Source organism: Chiloscyllium plagiosum, unplaced genomic scaffold, assembly GCF_037043375.1.
Source record: "Chiloscyllium plagiosum isolate Xiang-an unplaced genomic scaffold, Cpla_swu_hap1 HiC_scaffold_7, whole genome shotgun sequence".
In the NCBI taxonomy this organism is placed as follows: Eukaryota; Metazoa; Chordata; class Chondrichthyes; order Orectolobiformes; family Hemiscylliidae; genus Chiloscyllium; species Chiloscyllium plagiosum.
The window spans coordinates 70,274,191-70,291,317 of NW_028270145.1; the positions used below are offsets into that span (position 1 = coordinate 70,274,191).

At 39.4% G+C, this 17,127-nt stretch overlaps 1 protein-coding gene across 1 annotated transcript in view; it reads left to right on the forward strand.

Annotated features, from left to right (window-relative positions):
* The window catches only part of xirp2b (xin actin binding repeat containing 2b), a 108,364-nt gene that overhangs the window by 39,624 nt on the left and 51,613 nt on the right, over positions 1 to 17,127 (forward strand). The window contains exon 3 of the mRNA XM_087989111.1: positions 1,765 to 1,915. Coding sequence (XP_087845237.1) covers positions 1,765 to 1,915 — 151 coding nt within the window. The remainder of the gene's footprint in view (positions 1 to 1,764; positions 1,916 to 17,127) is intronic.

The following is a 17,127-nucleotide window of genomic DNA, read 5'->3' on the forward strand; positions in this document are numbered from 1 at the left end:
AGGCATTATGGTTTGACATGGAATATTAAACTACAGTACATTAAACATTACATATGTAGCTTAAACACAATTGACTGTATTCACAATCTTAGCTACACTTTGATTTCTTTTACATTGTGGGCTTTGGAATTCGTCAATCTAATTCTGTCTTTATGGTTTGCACTCATTTAGTTCATTTAACATGATCTGTATTGATGTTAACTGATTTCAGGTGAGTTGGTGAAGTGGCACCCTGCTCCAATGTAAATTAAGCCCATAGATAGTTAAAGCACAGAAGAGGCTAAACTGTCTATCAAAAATGAGCCAGCTTCCTGTCACCCTCAAAGTGCTTTCCTCCTGTCAGGTACTTGTCTAATTTCCTTTTGAACACAATGTCTAAATTTGCTTCTGCCATTCAGTCAGGCAAATACTTGAGTAATTTAAACTTTTCCTTCAGTTCTTTTGCCAATCATTTTTAAACTGTGTCCTCTGCTTCCTTGGCCAAATGCGAATGGTTTTTCCAATTGACTCTGTCTAGACCTCCCCCATAATTTTTAAACACTCCTATGAAATCTTCTGTTAATTCTCTATTCTCTAAAGATAGAGTACTCCAATCTATTGATATAACTGAATTCCTCAGTGCTTTTCATGAAAATCTTACCAGCAGTATTGCTGGATCTTCTTATCTTGTCAGAATTAAACACAATATTTCAGGTGAGGCTGAACCAAAGTTTCATAAAGTTTCCACATAACTTGTTTGCTTTTGTTCTCCAAGCCAGAACAGAATTATACTCATATCAGCTCTCCCTTGTTCTTCCCAGCAAGGTGTATCTTCCATGCATCTGCCCATTTCACCAACCTATCTTTGTCCTCTTGAAGTCTATCACCATCCTCTTCACAGTTCACAGTACCTCCAAGTTTTAGGTTCTCAGCAAATTTTGAAATCAGTCTTTATAAACCCAAGTCAAAGTAATTGAAAGAGATGATGAAAAGCAGTGTGCCTACTCCCTCCATCTGAGAAACAGCCATTCACTACAACTTTCAACTCAGACAACTTTGTGAATGTGTTACTACTGTGCTTTCTCCTCATGGGCTTCAACTTAGCTGACAAGCCTGTTATGTGGCACTTTATCAAACATCATTTCGGGTCCTATTAAAACACACCAACTGCACTGAATCTACCCTCACAACAAAACTCAATCCATGTTGTTGGACATAATTTTCCTTTAATTACTCTGTGCTGGTTTTTCAGGTTAAACAGGGTAAGTTAATAGATCAGCTGGGAACAGGCTGCTCCAATACTTCAGTTCAAACTGTACAATGCGCGCTTTTGTGTTTATTTGCAAGCTCTATATCTGACATGACACAAAGTTAAAATTTAAAATTGCACTTTTTGAAGAGCTGAGTAAAGTACTCTCTGAAAGAGTCCCTGACAATGAATTAAGAATTGTAGTTTTGAATTAATTAAATTAGCTTACCATGAATGATAAATTAAATAATGGCTTTTGCTTTCTATACTGCACTCATTACCTATTGTTTATTCAATGATGTCATTCTTCCTGCTTTATAAAAACCTGTAACTGATCAGCAGAACATGTACTAAGGAACTTGTCTGTAAGACATTTGCATTCTGAAACAAATGTGTTATGCTCTCTGCTTTTCTGTCTGCCGGTTTTACTGAGAACTGCTATATGGTGTCAAACTCAATGATAAGTGTAAGAGGAAAACCACAGATGTTTCCAAATAGCTGTTAGAGTGACAGCTTTTGTCTTTACAATTTTATAGGAACTGAGAGGTGGACGTTCACTCTCTTCAGCTTCAAAGCAGCAGTCTCCAAACCCTTCAGACAGCTTTTTAAGTAATCTGGATTGTAAGGTTACGGGAGAACTGGAGGAAACAATGTCCCTGGACAGCAAGGAAACAAACACCAATGAGGGTAAGTGCCTTAACACTGAAAATGTCCCATTACAACAAAATCATCTATAGCATGCTAGATTTTCGGACTGTGCGTGTGTCAGTTATTTAACCCTTGCCAGTCATGAGAAAACAAGGTTTTTTTCATGTTTCGTTATTTATGTTGTTCATAGTTCCCTCAAGTGGTTCTTTTAAACCTCTTTTTTCTCCAAGGTTCAAAGTTGTTTCTTCAGTCGTCCAGCAAATTATCTTCTACCCTAATTTGCCTTGCCCCTGAGCTTCTCACTGGGTTAGACAGCTTATCATTCTGATCATTATGATTTAGAAAGATAAACTGCTGTTTCTTATTTAGCATGAAAAATTGATAAGAATTTTCACTTACATTTTGTAAATCCTCATGGCAGAAGATACCTGACTTTTACTTTTAATTATTGCAATGGCAAGATGAAGATCAAGATCTCTTTATGGGATACATGCCTACATAACAACAAACCAGTGTCCACATAATTGTCTCTCCATATCAAAATCAGCATGTATCATGGCACATATCACAGCACTATCTTAAAGATATTGTGCCCTTCAGTCAGGGCTCTTTTGGTAAAGGGGTGGTTTAGGACCAGAAGTTATAAGTCCCATCTGCTCCAGAGGTGTGTCATAACGTGACTGGATAGGTTAATTTAAAATGCCTGCCCTGCTAATCATTATCTTATTCTGTGAGGAAGTGAAAGTACAATGTTTTCCCTATTTGCTCTCCCATCACACAGAGATTGGGACAAATAAATGATTATGATTAGCCACAATGAAAATGCTTAATGTGATCTCCAATTACAGGACATAGGACTTCATTTTATTGAACAAACTGCATACTAGAATGGAATCTCCAGTCAAATGTAGTTGCTAAGAACACCATGATTCATATTATATTCCAGTCATAATCCTCCAAATCTAAAATAAAAATCATTTATTCTGCTTGTGTATGTATAAAGCGCTGCTTCAATTTTTAAGTCCAATGTATTTTCAGAAACCATCTAAAGAGAGAAAGAAACCTAATTATTTTGGGTGCAAAATGTTTGTACTGAGCTAGCCTTTTGAAAGAAACCATCTTTGGATAGTGTGGAATAGAGATCTTATCCCCCTTCATTTTTGACATTTTAGATTGAAGTACTCAGTTTATGTCCCTTGTATGCTAAATGCAATAACACTGAACTTGCATTGGTTTATCCCAATCACTGGCTTTAACTTCAGCAGATGATCAGTGGAAACTCTAGGGCTAAAACACAAATGCATCAGCCTTCTTGCTGCTCCTGTCTGGCTTTTTAACCTATCATTCATGCTTATGGGTTTGGTAAGCATCAAAGAGCTATGCATCATCTCAATAAATGGAGTAAAATGGCAGATGAGTGTAAATGAAAATAATTGTAAAACCAAATACATGGAAAGGTGAATTTTTTATGCACACATTAAATAATTAACATTGGCGTAAAGGGCGTAAAATTATTTGGAAACAGTAATTAATTATTTATGAAATATTGATTTAAGTCTGCAAACAGAAGTCTAATCAGCTCGTGATGTATGTTTCAAGGACATTTTAGAGGAAATGAAAACAAGTTGTTTAAGCCCTGACGATACAATAGGTTGAATTTTTAATACTGAGGTGGTTAGCTTGAGTGGAAAGATTTCCCAAGTTGGCAGACCTATCTGAGTATAAAGTACAGAGTATGAGTTATATAGCACATGTAATTTTTAAAATATTCTTCATGGGGTGTGGGGGTCCTCAGCTAGGACACCATTTATTGTCCATCCACAAATGCCAGAGAGCAGATGATCTACCTATTGAACTGCTGCGGTGCTTGGGCTGCTGAGAGAGAGAGACCCTTGTGCTTTTAGGAAAGGAAGTCCAAAATTTTGATTCAGCATTAATGAGTGAACAGCAATGTCGTTCCAAGTCAAGACAGTATGTACCATGGAGAGACATTTGCAGGTGATGCTCTTCTCATGAATGTGTTGCCCATGTCCTCATGGGTGGCAGAGGTTGTGGTTTGAAAGCTGCTGTCAGAGAAGCTTCAGAAAATTTCTGCAATATATCTTTTAGATGGTACATATTGCAGTTATACATAGGGCAGTGACTGGGGAGGGAATGAATGTTTGTGCATTTAGTAGTAATGAAAGTGGCTGCTTTGTCTTGGATTGTGTCAAGTTTCTGAAATGTTGTTGGAATTCCCATACAGGAAAATACAGGAAATATTCTATCAAACTCCTGTTCTGTGCCTTGTACATGTAAATAGGCATTGGGGAGACAGGAGGTGAGTTACTTGCTGCAGAAATCCAAGCCTCTGACCTACTGTCATAACTACAGTATTTATATGGCTGGTCCAGTTCAATTTCTAACCACTAACAACGCTTAGGAATTTTATAATGAGGGATTCAGCAGTGGTAACGCCATTGAATGCCAATAAATATCAAGGAATGATTCTCTCTTGTTCTAGATGGTCATTGACTCACTACTTGCATGGCGCAAATGTTATTTGCCACTTATCAGCCAAAGCCTGCATGTTGTCTAGGTCTTACTGAATATGAAAATAGATACATCGCTGCCTGAGGAGTTTCAAATGGTGTTGAATATTGTGCAATCATCTGCAAAGATCCTTATTCTTACCTTATGGGTGGAAGGTCGCTGATGAAGCAGCCGGGTTTATTGCACGTTGGATGCTACCCTGAGGAACTCTAGCAGCAATGACCTGGGGCTGAGAATACTGACTTCCAACAACGAGAGCCAACTCCAACTAGCAGAGAGATTTCCTCTGAGTCCCATAGACTACACTTTTGCTCGCATTCCTTGATTTCATACTCAGTCATATGCTGTCAAAAGCAAACGCTTTTGCCTCCCCTCTTGAGTTCAGCTCTTTTGTCCATTTTTAGTCCAAGACTATAGTGACAGTTTGGAGGCAGTAATGAACTTGATACATTTTGTGAACATTATTCATGAAGCCGTGAGTAAGAAATTAGTCAGATCTGCAGCAACTAAAAGCAGCTCTCTCAGTAGTCTGCAATAAACTACTTGAGTTACTAGATCTATTTCAGCACAGTGATAGTGCACACAGTGCAATGGAGGGTATTCATAATGCAGTTGGTTGGGTTGGTTGGTCCTGATGTCCCAGAGGTGTTCTTTGAAATGTTCCGCAAGTAGGCGGCCTGTCTCCCCAATGTAGAGGAGGCCACATGGGTGCAGCGGATGCAATAAATGATGTGTGTGGAGGTGCAGGTGAATTTGTGGTGGATATGGAAGGATCCCTTGGGGCCTTTGAGGGAAGTAAAGGGGGAGGTATGGGCGCAAGTTTTGCATTTCTTGCGGTTGCAGGGGAAGGTGCCGGGAGTGGAGGTTGGGTTGGTGGGGGGTGTGGACCTGACGAGGGAGTCACGGAGGGAGTGGTCTTTTCGGAACGCTGATAGGGGAGGGGAGGGAAATATATCCCTGGTGGTGGGGTCCATTTGGAGGTGGCGGAAATGAAGGCAGATGATACGCTGTAGCGGAAACTTGCGTCCACACCTCCCCCGTTACTTCCCTCCAAGGCCCCAAGGGATCCTTCTATTTCCACCACAAATTCAACTGCACCTCCACACGCATCATTTATTGCATCCGCTGCACCCGATGTGGCCTCCTCTATATTGGGGAGACAGGCCGCCTACTTGCGGAACGTTCCAGAGAACACCTCTGGGACACCCGGACCAACCAACCCAACCACCCCGTGGCTCAACACTTCAACTCCCTCTCCCATTCCACCAAGGACATGCAGGTCCTTGGACTCCTCCATCGCCAGACCATAGCAACACGACGGTTGGAGGAAGAGCGCCTCATCTTCCACCTAGGAACCCTCCAACCACAGGGGATAAACTCAGATTTCTCCAGTTTCCTCATTTCCCCTCCCCCCACCTTGTCTCAGTCAAATCCCTTGAACTCAGCACCGTCTTCCTAACCTGCAATCTTCTTCCTGACCTCTCCGCCCCCACCCCACTCCGGCCTATCACCGTCACCTTGACCTCCTTCCACCTATCGCATTTCCAACGTCCCTCCCCCAAGTCCCTCCTCCCTACCTTTTATCTTAGCCTGCTGGACACACTTTCCTCATTCCTGAAGAAGGGCTTATGCCCGAAACGTCGATTCTCCTGCTCCTTGGATGCTGCCTGACCTGCTGCGCTTTTCCAGCAACACATTTTCAGCTCTGATCTCCAGCATCTGCAGTCCTCACTTTCTCCACCACCATGGAATCAGTCTAGCTTCCAAATCCATTACAACTTGGCCAGGACAGTCAGTATTGATACTATTTTGCCACTCTAGGTGGTGGGCATTTATGTTCCCAGTCAGAGAACATTCTGTGCCCTTGCCATCCTCATTGTTTCCTCTAAATCTTTAACATGGCAGAGTACTAATTCATCAGTTAAGTGAGGTGCTGGGTGGTTCTCAGAAGGAGGTTTACTTGTCTGGGTTTGACCTAATCAATGAATTTCAGCACAACCTCTTCTGACCTAATACCACTGTGCTGCTGCTCCTGGTGAGTCTGTCTTGCTGGTGGCCTTAGACATACCCAAGGGTGCTGATACCCAGGACGTTGTTGATAAAACATGATTCAGTGAGTATGATAAAGTCAGGCTATTATTTGACGAGAATGTAGACTACTCTGAATTTTGGCCTGAGCTCCCAGGTGTTAGTAGGTACAACTTTGATGTGTTGACAGGGCTAAGTTTGCCATTGTTGTTTCTAGTGCCTAGGTCTGTGCTCGATGGGCGGTTTGATTTCATTCCCTTTTTTGAGATTTTCTCATAATTGTATTAAACTGAGTGGCTTGCTAAGCCATTTTAGAGGGCAGTTAAGAGTCAATGATATTGCTGCGGGTCTGGAAGCACACGTCCGTCAGATCAGGTAAAAGTGACAGATTTCCTAGTCTAAAGGACATTAATGAACCAGATTTTTAAAAAAAAACCTGGCCATTAAGTCCAACTTTTAATTGCCAACTTCTTTGTTGAATTCAAATGTCACCACCTGCCATAGCCAGGTTGCTGAACAGGAGGTGATTAGGGCAACAGGAACAAATTAACTTATGATTAATGGTAAATGTTTTAAAGATGTAAAACAAGTATTTCCTAGAGAGCATGAACATCTCTGCATTATGATTGGCTTATGATTGCACACACATGTTTATACAAAGTCATTCGCCCAAAATCTAGCTGCTATCAGATTACTTTGGCTCTTTCTGCTTCATCTCAGTACCTCGCTGGCTTCTTCTTCATTCATCACCGGATCCCTCAATAACTCTGCCATCGAATAGTTGCATATGGTGCCCAGACTACCTAGCATCGTCCAGCCAGATTCCTGCACAAGAATGGATTTCACTTACTCAATGTCCTGCTCTTATGTGATCAGAGTCAGCAATTCTTTCAGATGCGCCATATTGAGAGAACTGTCATTGATAGTTACATTCAGTGAATGTTAGCTCTCCTGTACAATCTCCAAGGCTGGTGCATAGGTGATAAGGGATACCCCAAGTAGGCAATGGCTAATGACCCCAGTGAATAACCTTTAGCCTGATACTGAACAAGACTGCAATGTTATCCATGCATCCACAATTATCATTATTGAACAGATTATTGATAGCCTGATGATTTGGTTTCATTTTCCTGCTGTATGGGGAATGGCAAATTACATATAAATAAGGCAAGAATAAGTAGAAATGAGATATAAATGCATACAAATAGACCTCTTGCTACTAACCAGTGAGATTCCCCTCTTGCTGTTAAAACCTTGAGTGCAAGTGTTTACTTGGCACAAGAATCTCATTTTTCAATCTTTTAGTTTTTTTTCCAACCAATTCACCATTGCCAATATCTTTATGGACCTGTGAAGATTCTGTCTTTCCAGTTTCTACTTAACTGAGTCTTTCCAGTTTCTCTTTCCTGAACAGTAAAGACTGTTTTATAATTCCTCTCTATGTTTGATGGCGCAGTGGTTAGCACTGCTGCCTCACAGCACTAGGGTCCCAGGTTCAATTCCAGCCTTGGGCAAATGTCTATGTGGAGTTTGCACATTCTCCCTGTGTCTGCGTGGGTGTGCTCTGGTTTCTTCCCACAGTCCAAAGATGTGTAGGTCAGGTGAATTGGCCATGCTAAATTGCCCATAGTGTTAGGTGCATTAGTCAGAGGGAAATGGGTCTAGGTGGGTTACTCACCGGAGGGTCGGTGTGGACTTGCCGGGCCAAAGGGCCTGTTTCCACACTGTAGGGAATCGGAATCTAAATCTAAAAGCATTTAACAGTTTTGGTGGACTAAACTTTCCTCGTCTAGTAAGCTGCAGATTTCTAATCCAAACACTCCTTGCTTAGGAAGCCTGCACAAGCTATTGCAGTGACTGCTTTGCTCTGAAAACTGACTCCTGCTGGGACAGACTCTGATAGGAGAGAAACTAAAACTCACATCTGAACTCTACTCTTCATTCTTCTGAACTAAAACTCTGCTGTTTTCTAAACTGAACTTAGAACAAAATTATTGGCTTAATTTGTTTACATTTGCTCTTATACCTCCAAAAATGTAAACATCTTATTCCATTACACTTTTAGGGTTCTTGCATGCCGTTGTTTGCATTCACATATCTTCTGGGAACTGCTGCATTCAGGTGACTATTCCAGAATGATCTTTTGAAAAGAAAACTTTACAGCAGTAATCCAAATCCATATGTCTCTCTTGTTAAAATAATTCAAATGCTGTAACTGAGAACATAATGTACACACCCTTGATCACAACACACAAACAAGACATGTTCCAGTTGCTGATTTGAGCTGACTGAAGAGAGAAGGAAAGCAAGATCAGGAAAACTTCCTCTATGTCCCTCCTTGTTTCTCTCAGTGTCTCAAAAACAGTGTCTGGTGAGAAAGCAAATTGAGAAAACTTCCATTCACCAAGAACTCCAAGATATCCACAAATGTTGCCTCTGCTGAGGTGAGAGAAAAAAAATCAAACACTAAGGTCTCTGAGGACCTCTAAGCTGTGTAACCTTTATTCTTCCAGTCTGTACCAGATGCAGTCTCTTTAAACTTATTAACTGTGATGGCGTTTGAGTTTAATTTCATGTTTTTCTAATTTTTTATCTTGGGGTTGGCAGATAATAAAATTCCTCCTTTTTTCACTCTTAGTAATTGACTCCTTTATTTTGATCTAATTAACCACATTTTAATTGATGTGTGATATAGCTGCATGTTAAAAAGAAATAAAATATTTATTGTAACCAACAAAGGAGGGGGTTTAAATGGAAAGAGATGAGTCAACCAAACCTCCTTGCCTGATTGTAACAATGCAAATCCTTAGTGAACTGCATACAGGTCTGGAGCTATGGATTACTGCCGATAAGATATATAAATTAACAAAATAAAAACCAAAAGAACTGTGGATGCTGTAAATCAAAACCAAAAACAGAAATTGCTGGAAAAGCTCAGCAGATCTGGCAGCATCTGTGGAGAGAAATCAAAGTTAACGTTTCGTGTCGAGTAATATCTTCACACATTTCACTAGTTCTTTTTTCTTAAAATACTGACACTTTGGTAGATGTAACTGAAGTAATTTAAGAGTTCTTCTTTTAAGAAGAATTATTTTTGTCTCATGCAAAAGACCACTAAGGCTTCCTTAACTTTCATTGTTTTTCCCAAGTATCTCAAGTGTTAAATCTTTTGAAATGAATTATATTTGCTCTTGCTTTGCAAAGATTTTACTAAACAAACTGTGTTCATAATTTTGTCTGATATATGGCCTGTCAGAATATTATTTTGTTATCCATCAGTCAGAGAGACCAGAAAATAAACGTTGAGTACTAATTTCCATTGGGTTTGTCAGTAACATACTGGGTTTATTGTTCACATTAGACAAGCCAATTTCCAGATAAAATTATGCTAACCTTGACTGTAAATACTTAATCTCCTGAGGGGAAGGGAAAGGGCAAGTAATCTACCCCCAGTTAAAATAAGTCTAAATTATCCCGCTGTTTCCAGTCTCTATACTTTAAACAGAATTGGCAAACAGGCTTGATCTTCCTGACCTCCATGAATATAATTCCATGGAAAACACATCAGTCCATCCACCAATCTCCCACTATCATTATGGCAGCAAATTTAGATGGTATCATCATCATTACATTTCCCAAATCAGGGCCAAGATGTTGATCCATCTTGCAGCGTTCTAACTGGAGGGAAAATACAGGATTATGTTTAACCTCAGACATTTTTTAGTTCCTTTTGACCTTTTTGAATGAATTATCAATGCACATCATTAATCTCTCTCGTTCTGACTCAATCTGAAAGTTGAGAGCCTCTGTAGCAGTTCTAGGAAAGTTGGGCATTGCTGACACAGGCAGGAGACCCCAGGGCACCTCAAATCCAATATGCCTTCAGACAGCTTTCTATAAAGAAACAAAAATAAAAGTTGCTGGCAAAACTGATCAGGTCTGGCAGCATCTGGGCAGAGAAATCAGAGTAAATGTTTTGGGTCCAGTGACCCTTCCTCAACCAGTTCTGAGGAAGGGTCACCGAACTTGAAAAGTCAGCTCTGATTTCTCTTCAGAACTGCTGCCAGACCTGCTGAGCTTTTCCAGAACTTCTGTCTTTGTTTCTGATTTACAGTATCCGCAGTTCCTTCAGCTTTCTATGAACTATGAGTTCTACTGAATGAAGGGTTTTTTTTGGGGGGGTGTCATAGATCTTGGGCTTTGATGTATCACCACCACCAAATGTTTTGCTAAAAGGAGGTTGCCTCTGTGATTCTAGTAGTTTCCATATATGATAAAGTAATTCTGTCATCAGAACAATATCGACGGCCTTGTGAATAGCCATTAACCAATTGCTTTCCTTGTCTTTGGAGTGGCCAGTCCATCTGCAATCCTGCCTGATGCTTGTAAATATCCCTGCTGGTGAGATTGCATTGCAGAAATAGTTATTGAACTGCAAATAGCTTTTCACTATTTTAAATGCCTCCACACTTCCATTATTGTCATCCAGAGGGCGTAAAGTTCTGCCTCTAACGTGTGTTTCAGAATGAATTATTCTTTTGCTTTTTGTTGGGGACATGCACCTTTGGAATTAATTGTTGGGCAATACTCCTGTAAATACATGGAGTATAAAAGTGTTTAATAAGATCTGACAGTGGGCATATAGAAATTAGATACAGGGAAAATTGAAGTATTGAATCTTGATATGCAATTGCTATATTGCTAAAAACAAGTTGTTCAAAAGCTTAATGTTTTAGCTTTAGTTCAAGAAGTATGTCTTTATACAATAGTACACTGACAGTTTGTGTATAGATTTTTTCAGCTCTATTATACTTTGGCTATTTTGCATTTTCAGTAGACCTGCAAATGTACATATACTCTTTGTTTTTCCATTGATAATGATAAATTATATATAAATTGATTGCAAAATCTTGGTTAGAGTAGACTATTCTGGCAAGTTCACGATAGCCCACTTGAGGTAGGGTATGTTGGGATTACATAGACTAGGTTTATGTTCCCTTGAATTTAAAAGGTTAAGCACTGACTTGAATTGAAATTGTCAAGATATTATGGATTAAGTGGAACAGACAAGTTGGATTGCGAGAAACTATTTCCATCTTTTGGGCATTTTAGGTGTTTAAATTTCATGGAATCTGGATGACTCCAGAGGCCTTTTAAGATAGTGGACAGACTCCAAATGTGGATGTTCCATTTCCATTTTTGAGAGAACTTATTTTTGTAACAGTGAGAAGAGAAAAGGGATGGGTCATCTAGATAAGAGATTTCAACTCTGTAGGGTGATCTAAAATTAGGCCTGAGTTCAAACAGACACCATTTTGACTATTTCAAGGTAATGTGGCAGCAACAAATTGAGGCAGGATATATAAACATTCTTAAAGAACAGGTAAGGTCACTTTAGCTGTCATGATCTAATGTTGCTTAAATTTAGCTCTAAAAAGTTACATTTATAGCGGCGACATCATTTGGTTGGCATGGTAAATGAGAGACACTGTTTGGAATGTATTGATTGACAGGCCAGTTTGTGTAGCTTGAAAAGAAAAATATTAACTTTGTTTGCAGTTTTAATTGAATATTATTGATAACCATGGGTTTATTTTATGCCTGAGTCCATTATAAATGCTGTTCAGATTTTCAAAAGGTTCATAACAGCTGCTCACAGCTAAGGGGCTTAGTTCATATTTTGCTGAACAGTTTGAGTCACCCAAGGGATTAATTTTTTTATTGTTTTGAGAAGAGAATATTATTTGTTTTTACAATATGTTGCCATTTGAGGGATTTAAAAGCCTTGAATGCATTTCATGAAAGACTTTTCTTTTCAGTATCATAGTTATATCATGTTTTCCATTTCCAAATAGCTTCTGTGGTCCTTCCTTGGTCCTTTCATGGTTAATATGGGTGAATAACGATGGCAGTGACATGTAGGGCATAGTGATAGCTATGCGATACAAGGTGACATGGAGAAGATACTGGGAATATGAGGGGGTATGAAGCTGGCATAGGGATATGAAGGGGCATGGAAGTGATATGAGGATAAAAGGGATAATAGCCTTTAATACAACTGGTTTAAAGTGTCAGCGAGTCAAGATAGGTCTTCTAATAAGGCAGTGTTAGAACACTCTTACCTCCATGAGTACCTCATAAACATCTCTGGAAGAGAACTCCATCCCAAAAAGGAGAACATGGCAATGACAGTTATATTCAAGGAAATGGTTTCCTGATTCTGAAAATGTCCCGTTTTGAAGTTTCTCACTTTAAGATGACATCCAAGCCTTGGGGCTTTTGGCATAGTCAAAATCCAAAAGGCAAGCCTTTTAGTAATAAAATTAGGAAACACTTTTTCATGCAAAGGATAGTACAAGTTTGAAACTCTTTTCCACAGATGGTGAATGATGCAGGGATCAATTGCCAATTTTAAAGCTGAGATTGATAGATTTTTAACCAAGGTTTTTAAGGAATACAGGATATATGGATTTAGGTCACAGATCAGCATGGTCATCAACATCAAAAGCAACATATATTTATTATAGCTTCAGTAATGCAATGAAATGTCCAAAGGTATTTCACTGTAGTGTTATAAGTCAAAATTATAACTGAGCCATGTATGGCATGATCAGAAGAAGTGAGAAGAGATATGCTTTAAGCAGTGCTTTAAAAGAATGAAGTTGTAGAGAGTTAAAGTTAAAGAAAAGGATTCTGGAGCTTAAGGACTAGACAGTTTAACACATTGCTGATAATTAGTTAAGAGGTCAGAATTAGATGTATCAAAATCTTGGAGGCTTGTAGGGTTGACCGAGGCTATAAAGGTGGGGGTATGGGGACCTGGGTCTAACTCGGCCAGTAAGTACGAGGGTGATATGTGAACAGGACTTTCAGTGCAGGCAGCATAGTTTTGCACTACCTCAATGGCCCATCATAAAATAATGTGCATTCTTCAAGAGAACCTCAGCATGGTGGCACCCTCTTCTACTCCCTGCACCTTCAGCACTGGGCCCCTGTAACACAGAATAGTATACTACACAGTATAGAAGAGGCTCTTCAGCCCATCAAATCTATACCACAAAAAATGTACATTTACCTTATCTAGTCTCACTTAATGCACTAGGCCTTGAATGTTTTGACACTTCAAGCATTCATCCAAATACTTTTTAAAGGTTGTCAGGTTTCTCACTTCAATTACCTCCCAGGCACTACATTCCAGACCCCTATTACACTCTGGGTGAAAACATTTTTCCTGAAGTCCCATCCAAACCTCCTGCCTTTCACTTTAAAATTATGCCACCTTTTTAATGACTCTTTCACTAAAGGGATGGCTATTTTCTATTCACTTTGTCCATGCTCCTCACAGCTCTACTAGGTAACCCTTCAACTTTCTGTGCTCCAAACGAAACAATCTGACTTTATCCAGCCTCTCATCATAGCAGAAATGCTCCATCCCAGGGAATATCCTGGTGGAAACAGCAAATGCTGGAGATACCAGTGGGTCAGTCAGCATCCATGTCTAGTCGAGCTGACTCTTCATCAGAGCTGAAGTGAAGTGGGGAGGGGACAGCGCTTATGCTATAGTTTTGGGGACAGAGATATGGGTGTAGTGGGCATAGGTTGCTGATGGACCCTATACCCATTACCCCCACATCCCCCTCCCAAACTATGGCATAGATGCTGTCTCCTCCACACTTCACTTCAACTCTGATGAAGAGTCAACTAGACTCGAAACATTAACTTGCTTTCTTTCCATGGATGCTGTCTGACCTGCTGTGATCTCCAGCATTTGTGTTTTCAGTATAGATTGCAGCATCTGCAGTAGTTCACTCCAAATTTCTGGGGAATCCCCTTTACACGGCCTCTAGTGCAATCATATCCTTGCTACGGTATTGCGACTAGAAGTGCACACAGTGCTCCAACTGTGGCCTATTAAAGTTCTGCACAGGTCCAACATGACTGCCCTGTTCTTATAATCAATGCCATGACTGTTAAAGGCAAGCATCCCATGCTCCTTCTTAACAACCTTATTAGCCTGTCTTCTGACATTCAAGCATCTGTGGACAAGCTCTCCAAGATCAATCTGCTCTTCTAAGCCTCCTAGTGTCTTGTCATTCATTGACTATTAGTAACACGAGGAAAGCTGCTGAGCAGGCACTAACCTCAACAGAACAGTTGACCTGTTTACTGCCTCCATTTGTAAAATACTTGTGGGTCACACTATTAATACAGGCAGACACATTTCTACTTTCAGTCCAGGCAATTAGCAGTGTAACTGGCTAGAATTTTCTCAGTGATGTTCTTAAGTTAACTAATTAACAATAAAATAAAATTAAATACTGTCATTTTTCTAACTAAGCCCTTTATTTCCTTTTCTTCAAGACTTCAAGTCAACCTCGTAATTCTACCGTTCCAAGAAAGCCTTAGCACTGATGATTTATTTTGGATTGTTTCACTTACTGTCTCACTCTAATTAATACTTGTTGATTGCAAGCCACTAGTCTTGTATTAATTAACTGTACTAGTGCCTTGAACTTGGAGAAATACTTTAATTCTAAGAGATTTTTTTTGTGATCAGCACACATCCTATTCATACATTTGCAAACTCTTCTTTAAAGTAATCTATGAAATCCATAGCTTTCAGACCCAGTGGGGCCTGGTCTATTATGTAATTCAAGCAAAATGCTTTTCATATTTTTTTGTTTTTCACAGCTGATACTATTCTTTGGAGATTCAGTTAAGGGGTTTCCTTGAGGGCCAATATTTCGAGATATCCTCACTTGAAAACCATTGGCTCATATTCTGGCTCTGCCAGTAAAGTTAGATTTTACTATCTCAAATGTATGCAAGTTCTTGCATACTGTGGTTTCATGTATTGCATATAATATATCTCAATAATGTAACGTAAATGTCTTCTGTATGAAGCTGTAGCTAATGTATGAGAGTCAGAGAATTCTTGTTGCTTTTCCTAGTAGCTGCTGTTGATTAAAATCTATTAAACCACTACACGAAATTGAAAATCTACATATTTTAAACAAATGCCAGAAAAAATGACTTTAAGACTGTAATTTAATCTTAAAATTCAGATGACTTGTAAATAAGTATGAACTTTAGCCTCCTACTGCACTATTTGTCCAGATTAGTACCTTTAACAACTCGCATTATATGCAGTTCATTTTGTAATTCACAGCTGTTTGGTTTCTGCTCTCTTTTGAGGTAATAGCAGAACTTCTTTAAAAGGTTTGTACAGTTCAAATCTCTTTGAGGAAACTACAGAACAGAATGCATTCCTTGCTGTTTATTCTGCTCAAGTTCTCTTTCTCTCGTTGGTAAGGCTTCTTTTGATATAGTAGATTTTGCTATATGATCCGTCTATGCTTATTCTTGCACTATGTTTGAAACTAAAACATAAGTTCCATTATCCTAAAGGCAATTTCCATGTAATGTATATGCTGGCAATGTGTGCAGGAAGGGAATTGGAGGAACAGTGGCCTCCCAGATCCGGCCTTTTGTACTGAGGACTTATTTTCTTTCCACTTCTAGTTGTTTTAAATTCGGAGTAACTGTGCAGTTGTCTACTAACTCAAATGCAAAGTAAGATATCTTGGGAGAATTTCAATAATGTGATGAGCCAGAGTAGCTAATCAAATATGAACCATTGTGAAAACATTGTTGATTTCTCCTAGATGGGGATTATAAACTACACGGATAGTAATACAAAACCAGGTAAGAATCAGACCTTAGAGTTCTTGTGTCTTTTATATATTGTTTTTGGATGCTGCAAAAAGATAGTCACAGTGATAGGATTTACGGTCATTGCACAATCTGTAATGGGATACATTACTAACTGGGATATTATGTCATCCATTTCAGGGTCGTCGTTGCTTGTAAGACCAGTCACTTGATGCATATAATTTTAGCTATTTCAGTCAAATGGAGTCCAGAGTAATGAGAGACAGGAATAAACATGTAGCAAAGTGTTTCACACCAATATGTTGCCCTTACTCATACTGGAAAGGGTTTTAAATCAGCTACACAAAATAATTACAAAACTTCTCTGAAATTGGCAAATTTCCAGGATTCTGAACTAATGTAACACGAAAAACAGATATAACTTGTTTGAAATGGCCTACTTGAGTTTGAGTATTTAGATTAACAGTTGTAATTTGGGAATAAATGAAAAGAAAATACATTGTCTAGATATTTGAACATGGAATGCTGCACATGCCAGTTCATGTGGTCCCAGGCACGCATTCAATTTTATAAAGCTTTTCAACTGCTTTTTGTCTTTTATATAAATAATTTGGATGTGAACATAGGAGGTATGGTTAGTAAGTTTGCAGATGACACCAATATTGGAAGTGTAGGGGTCAGTGAAGAAGGTTACCTCACAGTGCAAAGGGATCTTGACCAGATGGGCCAAAGGGCTGAGGAGTAGCAGGTGGAGTTTCATTTAGATAAATGTGAGGTGCTGCATTTTGGAAAGGCAAATCATGGCAGGACTTATACACTTAATGGCAAGGTCCTGGAAAGTGTTGCTGAACAAAGAGACCTTGGAGTGGAGGTTCACAGTTCCTTGAAAGTAGAGTCGCAGGTAGATAGGATAGTGAAGAAGGCTTTTGGTATGCTTTCCTTTATTGGTCAGTTCATTGAGTATTGGAGTCGGGAGGTCATGTTGTGGCTGAACAGGACATTGCTGAGGTCACTATTGG